This window comes from Lupinus angustifolius, unplaced genomic scaffold (genome assembly GCF_001865875.1).
Source record: "Lupinus angustifolius cultivar Tanjil unplaced genomic scaffold, LupAngTanjil_v1.0 Scaffold_132_120, whole genome shotgun sequence".
Lineage (NCBI taxonomy): Eukaryota > Viridiplantae > Streptophyta > Magnoliopsida > Fabales > Fabaceae > Lupinus > Lupinus angustifolius.
In genome coordinates this window covers 1-13,502 of record NW_017725381.1, presented here as the reverse complement: position 1 = coordinate 13,502, position 13,502 = coordinate 1, and the positions used below count along the sequence as shown (strand labels likewise).

Here is a 13,502-nt window from a genome sequence, read left to right as displayed (position 1 = left end):
TTTTTTGTAATTTAAAATTTTATGTATTTAATAACCAATTTCATCAATAATTAAAGTTTAAGGAATAATTAGAAAGAATAAATAATTTATATTGCGTACTAGTAGAACACATAAAGTTTAACAGAGTTTTGTGAACTTTTTCCTTTCTTTACGTCTTTAATACTCCTCTGACTTTACCTTTTGAGGTCAAACCCAAAAATGGACCAACTTTACTTTCTAGTTTCTATATATGTCTTGTACTATCCTATTTAAAGCCCGGTATCTACATAGGACCAAGGCCCAAGTTTATATCTAACCTCCAAATATTTGAAGAGTCCAAAACTGGAACATGAGAAGAAATAAAAAAAATATATTTCAATTTTTATTGAAAAATAGCTTAAAATAATGATCGTTTTTTTTTTAATTACATATCACAATCTTCCTCCAATATTGAACTCTATTAATTTTAAAAATCAGAATGCAACACCGTGGAGTAGCTATGTGCCCTTCAGTCTTATAAGTTATGGATTAGAAGGGTAGAGGGTAAGCCATGTAATGCATTATCTATAATTATTATCAAATTCACTCAAGTGTCTCACACATTTTGAAAAATATGTAAATCATATAACTTTGTGTTCATTTATATAAATAAATGCTGCCATTCGCTTAGCCTTCTCAGTAAAACTCTTCTAGCAACCCAATGGATGAGATATAGTTATCAAATTGAGTATCGTGCACTTAACCAAATATTTCTTTTAACCAAGTGTAAATTTCCTAGTACGAAGTTGTAATGTTCAGAATGTCCAACATTTAATATGGAGAATGAATGAGGGGAAGAATTTATGCTATACTTGTAATTCTTTGCTCTTCTCACGACCGGATTATAATAGGACTTCCTCATGGTTGGAACATCTCTAATCGAGTAAGTCGTACAAATGATATTGGAGTTAATAGTTCAGCTAAGAACAAACTCATAAGTGTATAATACCTACTTTAGGAGGAAATTGTTGAATATACTAAAGTGTAAAATTCTATATCGAATATGAAAGACCCTAAATCACGGACAAATCCAATCTTAATAAAATCTAGAAGAAACCTTTACAAAATAATAATAATATGTGTGGACATTAAAAATACCTACTTCTAACTAGTTAATCGTGTTTGAATAAATAGACTAATAACCTTGTTTAGTGTGCATTAATTATAGTAGTAGTGGCTTCAAGTAGGCTAGCCCATGTCTCTTCCTCCCCCTAAACTTTGTCTTATAAAACAGCATATTGAGAGAGCCATGGAGCATCCAATTGAAGCAACACGTAAAGCTATTAATTATTACTCACAAGAGATATTTGGGACTAGAATGGCTCAAAAGACTTTTGCAGTAGAATGACAGCATCCTAAGAAATTAATGTATTTGTTATGCCCAAAAAAACAATGTAAAGACACACCTACACTACGAATGCTTATTAGTTGTTATTACCATATCAAATGTCTCAAAAAGGAAAAAAAGAAAAATATATTTTGAATGTTTTTAAAATAGTTATATGTTCGAGCTAAAAATTCAGTTTTGATAAAATATATTTAATAAGATACCTAGGAGCTATGAAACTAGAATTTATAAGACACCTAATATATTTAACCAGTTTTGATAAAGGATATTTAAAAGATATTTTATATTACTGGTTCCAATAACCGTTTATTGAAACTAGAATTTATGTGGAACTGAAACTAAAATGTAATTGAAAATTTTATTTGAATGTGGAACTAAATCTGTGTTTATGAGTGAACTTAAATGCAATTGTTTAGGAAGGCACTTCTATTTGAAAAACCAAACCATATATTTTGATTTCATATTGTTTAGTTTGATTCAATTTGAAAACTGAACCATTTCCACCCCTAACTCCAAACCATATTCAAATATTTAAATCTCATAAAATTCAATTAGATACACAACTAATGGTTTATTGCTGTTAGAATTTATTGTTTGAATAATATAACCTTCATCTGTTTTACAATCAGAGCTGTTCTGAATTCTCTTGGACAGAAACTGACAACATAGACCATCAGGGAGTATTTGAAACATAGGTCGCCATCTAAGTCATCTGATTCAAAACTATCCTACACAGTCCAGGAAATCTGGACAAGTTGAAGGTTTAACAAGAAACTAAGTCCCCACCAGTGAAGGATGGTAATAATAACAATAATGGATTTTTATGTACCAAATGGCAAATGGTGATGATTCTGCTAATAAGCTTAGAATGAACGAAAACGAATTATACTATTACTCGATCATATTTTGAACTGATTATCTATCATGAACTAAGTGGGAGAATCAACAGCGAACCGCAGTCATTTGACACCCATCAGTAAAAAAATAGGAGGGGAGTATTGAACTAAGCTGTAATTTGACCTTCATCAGAAAGATGATCTGAAGGAATTTGGCCGAAGATATCAGGACAGGAGTCCCAGTTTCCTTCTTGTCTTGCCTCCCAATACCCTCCTATATGGCGGAATGTCCCACTCGCTTTCTCCTTAGAAAACCATCTTGGTTGCCAACCCCTCTCTTGCATCTTCCGAGCCTGAATTCCATTCAAAACAAATATGTAATCAGTTACCAACCAGAAATATGACATGAAATCTGCTAGTGTTGGCGTATCAATTACCCCAATTTTCTCCCTCCTTATAAATGCATCTTCTGATTTTTTTCTAAACTTGCCTAATATGAACACAATGAATTAATCCCTGAAGGCCAGCCATCTATTGCTTGTAAGGAGTATTAATCTTAGAGTAAATACTATACACGGGTAGAGATCATTCTTGATCTCTTATGTTCTCTCACGCAATACAATTTATGTTTTTTATAGACAATTATTTTTTATTTTAAAGGGGGAGAGTGCAGCCACCAGAGTTTGAACTCAGGTGCTCACCCTTAGTGTCCCACAGCTCTACAAATTGAGCACCTCTTTAAGACAGACAATTTATGTGGTATGTTTAGTGACTTCAGTAAAGCATGATCAAGTAGATTTTCAATACTCCAACCAGAAGTAATAATGCGACCAATTGGTGGAATCAACTGTCAACTAGAGTTTTTTTAAATTAAAGGTTTCCATATAAAAATTGAGGATTGGGAGAAAGTAACATGAAAATATGAAAAGTTGAAAATCCTATCCAGTCATGTAATAAGCTGTATCACATAATATTTCTCATTTACTAAATATATAAAAATGTAGAATTATGAGGGTTGGCTATAAGACTGGAATGGAGCAATCTCCCCTGTCAACCTAGTCACGAGCATGTCTACTACTAAAGACAGAAATACTTATGGCTATTAACGTTAGAATGTTTCTTGAGTTTTGGGTCTTGACTACAACAAGAAGTGGAAACTTGATGATTTAGTCATATTTCATTAATTCTAGCAGACAATGAAGCGCCAAAAAACCTATTATATATCTTTAAGCACTAAGGTACAGACTCCAAGTGAAATCAACAAAAAGCAAGATATGGAAAACATAAAATGTAGTAGGCACCTGGCGTTGCCGCTGTTCTAATCGTAACTTTTCTGAGTTTGCCATCTCAAACTCCCCATTTTCCAAATACCTTTGGTCTGGTCTTAACCTCGAATCTGTAGGTGGTAAATTTTCCTGTACATTCAACAAATTGAATTGATAATCAGTGTCAAGCCAAAGAGGGAAAACAAACATACACAAGATATGCCATTGGCTTTTGTAGTTACATTGAAATGATTTATATTTCACCATGGTTAGAGAATATTTACAATGTTCCCTAGCTATAACAAAAATTTATATATATGGGCACAAAATTGAAGAAAACAAAGAAAGTATTTGTCTTCTGGAATTCCTTTTGTTAAAAAATGATACACACATATTGGCAACAGAGAAGGTAGTATCAGTTAACACAACAAACCTTCAATCCAGGGGTAAGTTCATTTAATGTGATCGCAAAGCGAGTGAAGTTATATCTAGTAGGATCCTTAGGAGGCTTGCTCCTCTTCCAGAGTAAATGGGCTTCTGACAATGATTCGTGACCTTTCCCCTTTCCACTGTAGTCCCCATTAACATAATGCATGCTTTCATCCCATTTTCCAAACAATGTTGATGCTATTTTTCCATTCCTATCTAGAACAACACCATGAACCTAAAATAGCAGGTAAACCACATTAAGAAGAGACAACAAAATTTCATGTAATCAAGAACTATGGTACAACCTAAAAGGCCATCTAGTAGCAAAGGCAAATTATTTTTTTCAAATAGAAATCCGAGAATTGATGCAAAGTGTGCAAATGAAATCTATACAGTAAGGCTACCAAGCTAACAGCAAAGGCAATTTAACATAATAGCGAAAGGGAAAAGGCTATATGGCTTTATTGTATCTGGAAAACGGAAAAGGAATTGATGCAACAGATATTAAGCACCTGGTGAGGATTTCGGTCGATTATAGACTGTTCCTTGAATTTCAGTCTGCATGAGTAATCTCGGTTTCCTTGTATACGCATTGTACCATAGTGATCACAGTACAACTTTCCCAATATGAGATTGTATATTGATGTAGTAACCTGAAAGAACAAGTCAATTTCAGTTTAGAACCAAACTTGGACACCATAGCAGTTGAAGCACTTAAAATATACCTTGCTCCATTCAAAAACCTCCCCGTCATCAAATTCCAAAGTCAAAGTACCAACAGGGTCTAACTGAATTGATCGGCCCCAAAATTTGCTCTTTAAGTTGCTATCCCCCCAAAATTTCCAACCTGTACCCTCACAGTGACATGCAACTATCATAGGGTGATGACTGACCTGAGAGGAAGCAGAAATACAAATAATTTCAAACATGGAACATAGAGTGAAAATCACACTCATATGCTTTGTTAACATAAAAATCCAAATTATATTGTGTTCATAGGATTCTATGGAACTTCCCTGAAATTATTATCAGATATCTGGAAATTTGATATTAATACATACAACCTTGAAGTAAATTATTCAAATAGCTCTAAAAGAATATTTTCCAAAGAAAAGAACATATGATCGAGGGTGAAATTGGAGAAAAATGTTAAAGGAAGAAGAAAACATTTCCGTGGTTTGACTGAGTTGAAGAAATAACAGTTACATTAATAAGATTAATGTATAAGGTTCGATCAGACCTTCTCGGAGAAAAAACGAAGGCCTTTATCAGGGAAGTTAGCCTCGTATGTTTCCCCTAATAATGGATTAAATGGTTTGCAAATTCTTCCTTCAGTTGAAGCATAGCCAGATACAGCAAAAGCAGCAACATAGAGAATCCTCATGAGGCTATTACCCTGCATGGCACCTCCAATAGTTAAAAATTTGAAGAATGAACCCAATACTGCATCGATAGTACTGACAACAAGAAAATCTAAACAAAGCCTGCCATTTTCCTCATTTAAATTAAACTATTCTTTAAAGCACTCATTTTTGCCTATATTGGCATCCAAATATGATGCTAGCACAGAAATGATGGCAAAGCATTAAAAACCTATCAGACAAATCTACACCTACCTGTCTTCCCCATTCATATGCTTGGTCGAGCAGATATGAATACTCCATTTCTTCACAACACTTTTGCAGGGAGGAGAGAGGCTCATTAAAATAAACAGGAAGGCAAACTTTTGTTAGATCCTTCCCTATATTATCCTTAATCATTGACCAAAGACTGATACCCTTCTCTTTTTCTACAGGGTCAGGCAATTTCTTTCGCCGCTTAACATGAGGGTAGTTGGTTACAGCAGTTCTAACTGAAGGATGTACATCCTCCTCAGGTTCAAATGCATGGATCCCTTCATTGTCTGAAGAGGAAGACGACACTATATAATCGGACCCATTACTTTTGAAGGAACTAGATGATAGAAAATCACGAGTATCAAAAAAGCCATTCTCATCATCATCTGTTTCCTCCTCTGCAGCATCATGTCTCTCATTATCATCCTCAGAATCACTTGCAGTTCCTTCTGCATTAAAATTTTTGAGAATGAAATAAAGAATTGTAAAAGGGCAAACTTAGGTGTAAGCTTTAACAATTGGTTAGCATATACGAGTAAGTACGTATTACAAAGTATTTGAATATAGCATTTACACACACAAAAAGTAAATGGAAAGAGTTGCGAAGAGATGATGGCAACTAACAACTTCAAGTTTGTAGAAAATGCATCACCAAACAAATGACACACATTGACCTTGCTGCTGATGCAGAAATGTTTCAGTTCATAACCATTGTCAACAAACGGGGAGGCTATACTGACTTATAAGCACTAAGGACTAATAAACATACCATCATACAAAAACTTACCACTCAATCTTCCCTGTCTTAATGTAGAGGAGGCCCCTTGATCATTCCACTGTCTTTGGCTCTCATCAACGACTGTATTCTCCAGATCAACCTTTTCTGTCTACAATAATATATATACAAGTTGATTAATACACATGAAGATTAAAAAACATTCTTAATCAATAATTAAAAGTTTCAAACACAAAAATAAAGCAACACTAAGAAAGAGATCAAACAATAAACTCTCCAAGTCTCCATGGACAAATAAAACCACTTTGCTAAACAAGGGGGAACCATGAAAACATTTGGCAATTCAGTGGATTTTAACATTAACAGTCACTCCCTTATCACCAAAGCAGGATTTACTAGATCTAATTAGAGAATTGATGATAAAAATAGACATCCTATGTAGAACCCACCCAGCTCTTGAGCTACAAGGCAAGATAGTTCCAAGTCTGCGGTGATTAAAGCAACTATATTTTTCACTCCGGAAAGCACACTTGCAAGATACATATGAAATGGAAAAAGGATAAAACCTTAACATAGTATGTAATTATAAACTAATTATTTAAGAACACTCAAAATTAGGTATAGTGTTTTAGCCTTAGTTAATTGCCTGCAAGGCCTTCGTCTGGTAGAACAATTTCAGAGCAAGAAAATGAACACAACCAACATGTCTCTGATGACAGTGTCTCATGTCAGCTTATGAAAATTTATATAAAGAACATTCAGTTGAGCAAATAAATCATGTTTTTCTTAATGTATTACTGGAAAAGTGATAGCAGGAATAGGACTCCCAACCTCACACAGACTCAGCCTCACTTCTAAAAGCCGCACCTTAACCTCTTCCTCTACCTCCACTATTGCCAAGTACTCAGCTCAAAAAGCTGTTCTCTTCCAAGAACTTGAAGAGCACAACCCCACCAACAACTACCACCATCTCAAGCTTTGGAAGTAGGCAACAATGAGTGGCTAAAGATCACAGGTGTTGTAGGAATGATGAGAATATTGTTTCTATAAGCATTGAGAATATGGGTCCTCCTTTGCATGTGATCATGAAAATTTACAAGTTGGAGGAAGGAAGTCCTTAGCAGAGAAGGTCAGGTGGGCATGAATCAAGAGTTTACAGGTTCAACAGATTCATCATTCAAGGATTTTCCCCCCACCTAAAAGTGCTTGATTTTGATGGGATTGGGATCAAGATCAGATGAGACAGATCCATAATTCTTTTTTACTTTAGAAAAAAAAAAATTTATAGTTTTGTTCTCTGAGGATAAGGTTGTACACATATACACTCCGCAGACCCCACTAAATGGGAGCCTCATGCATTGGGTCCCTTTTTTAATAGTTGTTCCATTGTCCAAAGTGTTGCTTCAATTCACAGAGCATTTCACATGGCAGGGGATGCAGAATATGAAGGTCTTACATATCACTGAACAAGTCCACATGTCTAAGATCTAGGCTGATTGTTTATTTACCAAAGTAATGAAGTATATTGCGAAATTAGCAAAATGGATTTGCTTTGTGGAAATGAAAATAGTATTTGCACAAAATAATAGTACACTGTTTTTACTCTGCTTTTGGAATTGTGGTTTTCTTTATTACTTTTCACCAATGCAATCTAAGGGTTTCTCATCATATGTACCTCTAATTGCCGCAAAGTATCAATTAAGATGGAGTGCTTCTGCTTAAGAAGCACAAGCTGATTTTGCAGGGCTGCAAACTCAGTCCTCATAATTTGCTCACTCTCCTGAATTGCTGGCTCACTCACTCCTTCTTCTAGAAGCCGGTGCCTCAGCTTCAGAGTTGAAACGGTTACATTGTCCACTGGAGCCATCAACTCACTGTTTGACATTCGAGGAAACATTTCCTTCACTGCATGCAATGCCTCCATCCATGCCACTCTATCTTCTCGTGTCTCTGCCCTAAAATGCATCCTCTTCGTTCCCGTAAATAATGAGAATCGCTTATCATCGCATTTACTCTCCCGTATACTCGAAACCTATAAAAAAACACAAACACACTCTTCCAATGAAAATGCATAACACGATTTTCTTCTCATAACCTTATATTTCTAATTAAGTAAAATTAGCACATAATTAAATTACATAAGAAAAATGAGATTCATTTATTAATTAACATGGGAGTATTAAAATATACACGAGATTAAATTACAGCTGAAAACTGAAATTGAATTAGAACCTTGAGGTGTATTTCACCAAAGGGCTTGCGACGGTGTCGGTAAGAATTGGAATTGCGGTTACGAGAGATTCTGCGCATGGATTCTTCTCCGATAACTTTGGATCCTTTCTCAGTTTCAGAATTGACAATGATCTTATCAGGACCGTGAATCTTATAGTAAGAGAGAACACCGTCTTGGAGCATGAACCACCTAGGCCTCCATCCTTTACCGTAATTCACCCATTTATACAGAATTCCAGATATTCCGTTACCAACGAGGTCGTTGATCTTCACGTCCATCAGCGCCACCGGCTGCGGTTTCTGCTGTTCACGCTGACTCAAGCGCATGCACTCGACCGAGAAGGCATGGTGGCGGGGGATCGAATCGGATCTAATTTCGGTGGCGGCGGAAGGAGGAGGAGGCATGGTGGCGGTGAAGTCAGGGAAAGGAGTTGGTGAGGTTTTTACTGGTGAAGACTGATCAGAAACCGCGGAAACGCAGCAGAAAGGATGCATGTGGAATATTATTTTTTGTTACCGGAATCGTTGAGTTTGACGGCGGCGACGCCGGGAGTAGCGGTGCTGATCGGAAGAAACTTCATGTATAATATTATCGGTGATCACTGACTATGGAAATGAGAGGGCTTTTATGGAAACGGAAAACGGCTGAGATAAAAAAAACGGTTACGTCTGAGCAGAAAAAGATTTGAAGTAATGTGTGAAAGTGAATTTGGAATAAAATTTTAAAATGTATTAATTAATATATAGTGTAACTGAAGGAGAAGCTATAATTTCGAATTTAGAAATTGGTATTAAATCATTAAATGAGTGTTCTATTGATTATGTTAAATATATTAATAGTAATAGTTAATAGAAAAACGACGGTGGGGAAACGGAATCGGAGGGGGATTTTCCGGTGAGATGAGGTGGCAAAGGGAAAAGAAGAGAAGAAAGAAAAAGTGTGTAATTAGATATGAAGTAGGCTAGTTGAGAATTATATAAGTTGTGATTACTTCGTTTACACGCACTTTCTCTATTTGGATTGTGATCACTGTCTTAAAAAGTTTCTGTCTTACAGATTAATTACATTCATCTATATGAGATAAAAAAAATATTTTATGTTTTTATTATTTTTATTTTAATTAAATGTTACTTTTTAATTAGTTTGGTATATAAATAAGACATCAAAAGTGTGACATGTGATAAGAGAATTCGAGGATATGTATTCCAAGATAATATAAAAATTTATAGATTTCATGGTATCATCCATTATTAATTTAGATTATTTTCTTCAAAAAATCAATAATAATTAAAAATAAAATGTCAATAATATAATAATGGTATAAAAGTTCTTAATAATCAATATATATATATTTTCCTTAAGAGAAAAAAATTTAGAAACATATTCAATATATCGCATTTATATTTTTTTTATGTTAGAATAGGATTAGATTTTAATATGTTGTGAAAATTTTATTAATTATAGAATCTTTCTCTTCATGTTTGTTGACTGCCTTCCATGTTCAGAGTCCCATACTCAATGAACATGACATAATCACACGCCTTGTTATTTTTTCCCTCGATTGTAATATCTATTTAAAGAATATATATAATATATCATATAAACATAAAAATTAATAATAATTAAATATAAATGTTGAAAGATGTAGTAATAATATATAAAAAAATTTACACATGAATATATTTTTTCTCTTTTTATACATAAATATATGTGATGTTTAAAAACATATATACAAATATCTATATTACTATATAAAAGCAAAACATGTCTAAGCAATATTTAATTAATTGAACATGTGTAATTTCTATATTCTAATTTTGTCTTTACTATAATATGAATGCAAAATAACCTAAAGAACATTCATGTAATTGAAATTGGATAATTTCATTCAATTCCATTTAGTAGCCACCATGAAATAATATATATATTCCAATTTTATTATTTTGTAACATCCTAATAATAACTATAAAAAATTTCTGCATGTTTTTTTATTCTTTTCCGTTAATGCATCACTATTATTCCACATTTCTCATACTTTTATTTCCTCTCTTCATCATTCCAAGAAGAACAACTTTGACTCATACAAAAAACGTTCAATAACACATTAATTATTATTAGAGATATAACTTCAAAAATTTATAGAAACATTGTGTATAAGTTGATGGCAGCAAAATTATTAAGAGTTTGATGACAACAAAGTTATTTTATATCTATGAACTTATACTTGAATATAATTGAGAGTTTTTAGTTGATAGAAACTTAAAGTTATGTAACTAGCCTATTAAATTAGAGTTATTCAGTAAAATTAATTTTAAAACTTCCTGAAATTTGAGAAATGACTAAAAGTTAACAATATGTTTTTAATAAGAGGTAAATGGTGTAATTTTTAAGTAGTTTGATTTGTAAAAGCGGTAGACAAATTAATGAATGTTATTTAATTTTATGAATGATACTTCAAAAAGATCAAGAGTTCGATTCATATAAGTGACACTTATTGAAAGAAACATATATAAACTTCGAAAGAGATTAATCTATTGGAGATACCCTTAATAATACAAAAAAAATAAGTGTTTAAACTTTATAAGGTCATTCTAAAAAACTATATGTTTTATTTTCCTTTTCTGTTCACCAAATGACTCTAGTAGTTACTAACTGATTTAAAAAACTATAAGCTATCCGGAAATTTACATGCCTCTCGTGTTGCTGAATAGCACAAATGTCTATGAGTTGTAATTTTTATACTGTTAACGTAAATTTTATATTTATTAATTATTCATCATTCATTTATATTATTTTTTATTTTAATGATAATATTCATACACAGAAGTTAAACTTTACGGTCTACATAAATAATGAAATAGTTACATATTATTTGAATTAGTGTTAATCTTTTATTACATTTTAATACAGATATATGGAATATTTTAACCTTTTAAAGATAAAAATAATATAGTATTACTCCAAATATTAACAAGTTGTAAAAAGTGGATGTTATATGAAATTGTGAATAATATTATAATATAATGTATATTTAATATGCATTACATTTATTATATAATGCATTATATTTATTATAATGTGTGTATATTACACATTTGTTAGTTCACGTGATACATGTTCGATTCCATTTAAATAAAGTCTCGGGTTTGAGTCTTGTGGATGGAAAAATACATTTTGGGAGAGTTAGCTCCATATACCTATTGATGTTCCCGGCTCGGACATGATTAGTTGTAGTGCGAGGATACACGTGAGAAACAAAAAAAAATATTACATACTTGTTTGGAAAGTATGGGATCATCTTACTCTGCATGGGATATTGAAGTATTGATTAATGGAGTGTTTGTATTCAATGCATATGAGAAGGCATGTACACTAAGTTCAATCGTCTCTTCAATATTTGTTTCTATTGCAGATTTGCATTGTACCTAATGTGGTACTTTAGGTGACATACCCTCGCTTATTTTTAGCACAAGTACAACCCAAAACTATTACTACTACTACTTTTAAAATGAGAAAAGGATGAGTTTTGCTATCAGTATACTTTCTCATTTGTCTTTTTAGGGAAAAAAAATTGTTCTTATTTACTTGTTCATTAATAAATATTAATATCTATTTTTTAATTGTGTCTTTAAGCATTAACAATTACTTTTTTAATATGAGATAATTAATAAAGTAAATGATATAAATAGTATAAATTGGAGTTACTAATCAGAATGGCATGTTATATTAATAAGTTGGTGATGAGTAATGTCTTATTCTAGCTCTAACTTTTCTTACTATAATAAGCTTTTCTCTGTTTGAGTCACATCTAGCTTGTCCCACATAGCCTGCACTCCATGTGATCAACCAAAGGATATTTGACTAAACCTCGGTTTCCTTTCTGATTAATAATAGGATTTAATATCTATACACTGACAGTGTAAGTGTTTTCTACACTATTGACTCTCAAACAAAAATAATACAAATTAATGATGGATGATATGCTGACAGTGTAAAAAACCTTACACACACATATTTTAAACTCTTAATAATATATGTAATTATGAATCACTAATTCACATTGGAAATGTGACTGTTCTTTCTAATAAGTATTGATATCAAAAATCAAATTTATTAACATTTGATTTAATACGATACTTGAAGATCTGATAAGATCTTATGCAATTAAATTAACGAATTTTTGGTATTTGTTTGTGTGACACATAAGCCTTTCATTTTATTTCATCCATAATGTATTCTCACTTCCAATCATGCATGGGGGAGAAAGTAGTTTTACTCATCGATCTTGATTATGCTCTCCTTCCTACAATTGTAAATTATTGTGGAAAAAACATAATCTATGTGGCTACAATCACCCCGTGACATAAATTTTGAAAGCTGTTAAAATCAATATTGTGAATTTAAGTTATTTCAAAAAAGTATTCTGTCACATTATTTTATAGTGAAGAACAGATTTATATAAAAAAAACATTTACATAAAAAATACATTATCGTGTTAATTGCACATTTGCACGAATACAAAAGAGTTTGTTGGCAGTTTTCAATAGTGTTATTTTCACTTTGACAACTGTTTCTTAACCCTTTCATGCAATGATTACTGAAGACATCATGAATGAAGCATAATGTGATAACAATACCAACCTACAAAAGAGACAAAAGAGACCACATCTGCTCTAGCACAGTTTTTATCGTTCGATATGATTGACTGAAAAAATATTTAATAATTATAATTTTAAATTAAGTATTTTTTTTAAACAATCAGAGTTAATGGCATATTGAGTAGTACAAAAAATGAAATATTAGATATGGTCCCCTACAAATCACACCACACCATTTTATTGTACTTTCTCAAATATATGCAACTTGATAATCACAATTTTAATTTTAATGTAAATGTAAAGATTTATACATCGTTAATATATTATGTGTCATTCAAAATGATGACTAAAAATGAATGATGAATATACACTGACAGTATAAAAAACTTTTATATTATCAGTATATATATATATATATATATA

At 32.2% G+C, this 13,502-nt stretch overlaps 1 protein-coding gene across 1 annotated transcript; it reads right to left on the bottom strand.

Annotated features, from left to right (window-relative positions):
• Positions 1–1,948: 1,948 nt before the first annotated feature.
• On the bottom strand, positions 1,949–9,403 carry LOC109340052 (oxysterol-binding protein-related protein 1C-like). The gene is made up of 10 exons (XM_019577619.1): positions 8,481–9,403; positions 7,924–8,280; positions 6,300–6,399; positions 5,513–5,961; positions 5,137–5,292; positions 4,622–4,789; positions 4,409–4,549; positions 3,901–4,131; positions 3,504–3,617; positions 1,949–2,555 (listed from the first exon to the last, which is right to left on the bottom strand). Exons 1-10 carry the CDS (start codon positions 8,973–8,975, stop codon positions 2,370–2,372), a joined length of 2,397 nt encoding a protein of 798 aa, XP_019433164.1. The 5' UTR covers positions 8,976–9,403; the 3' UTR covers positions 1,949–2,369.
• Between the last annotated feature and the right edge of the window lie 4,099 nt (positions 9,404–13,502).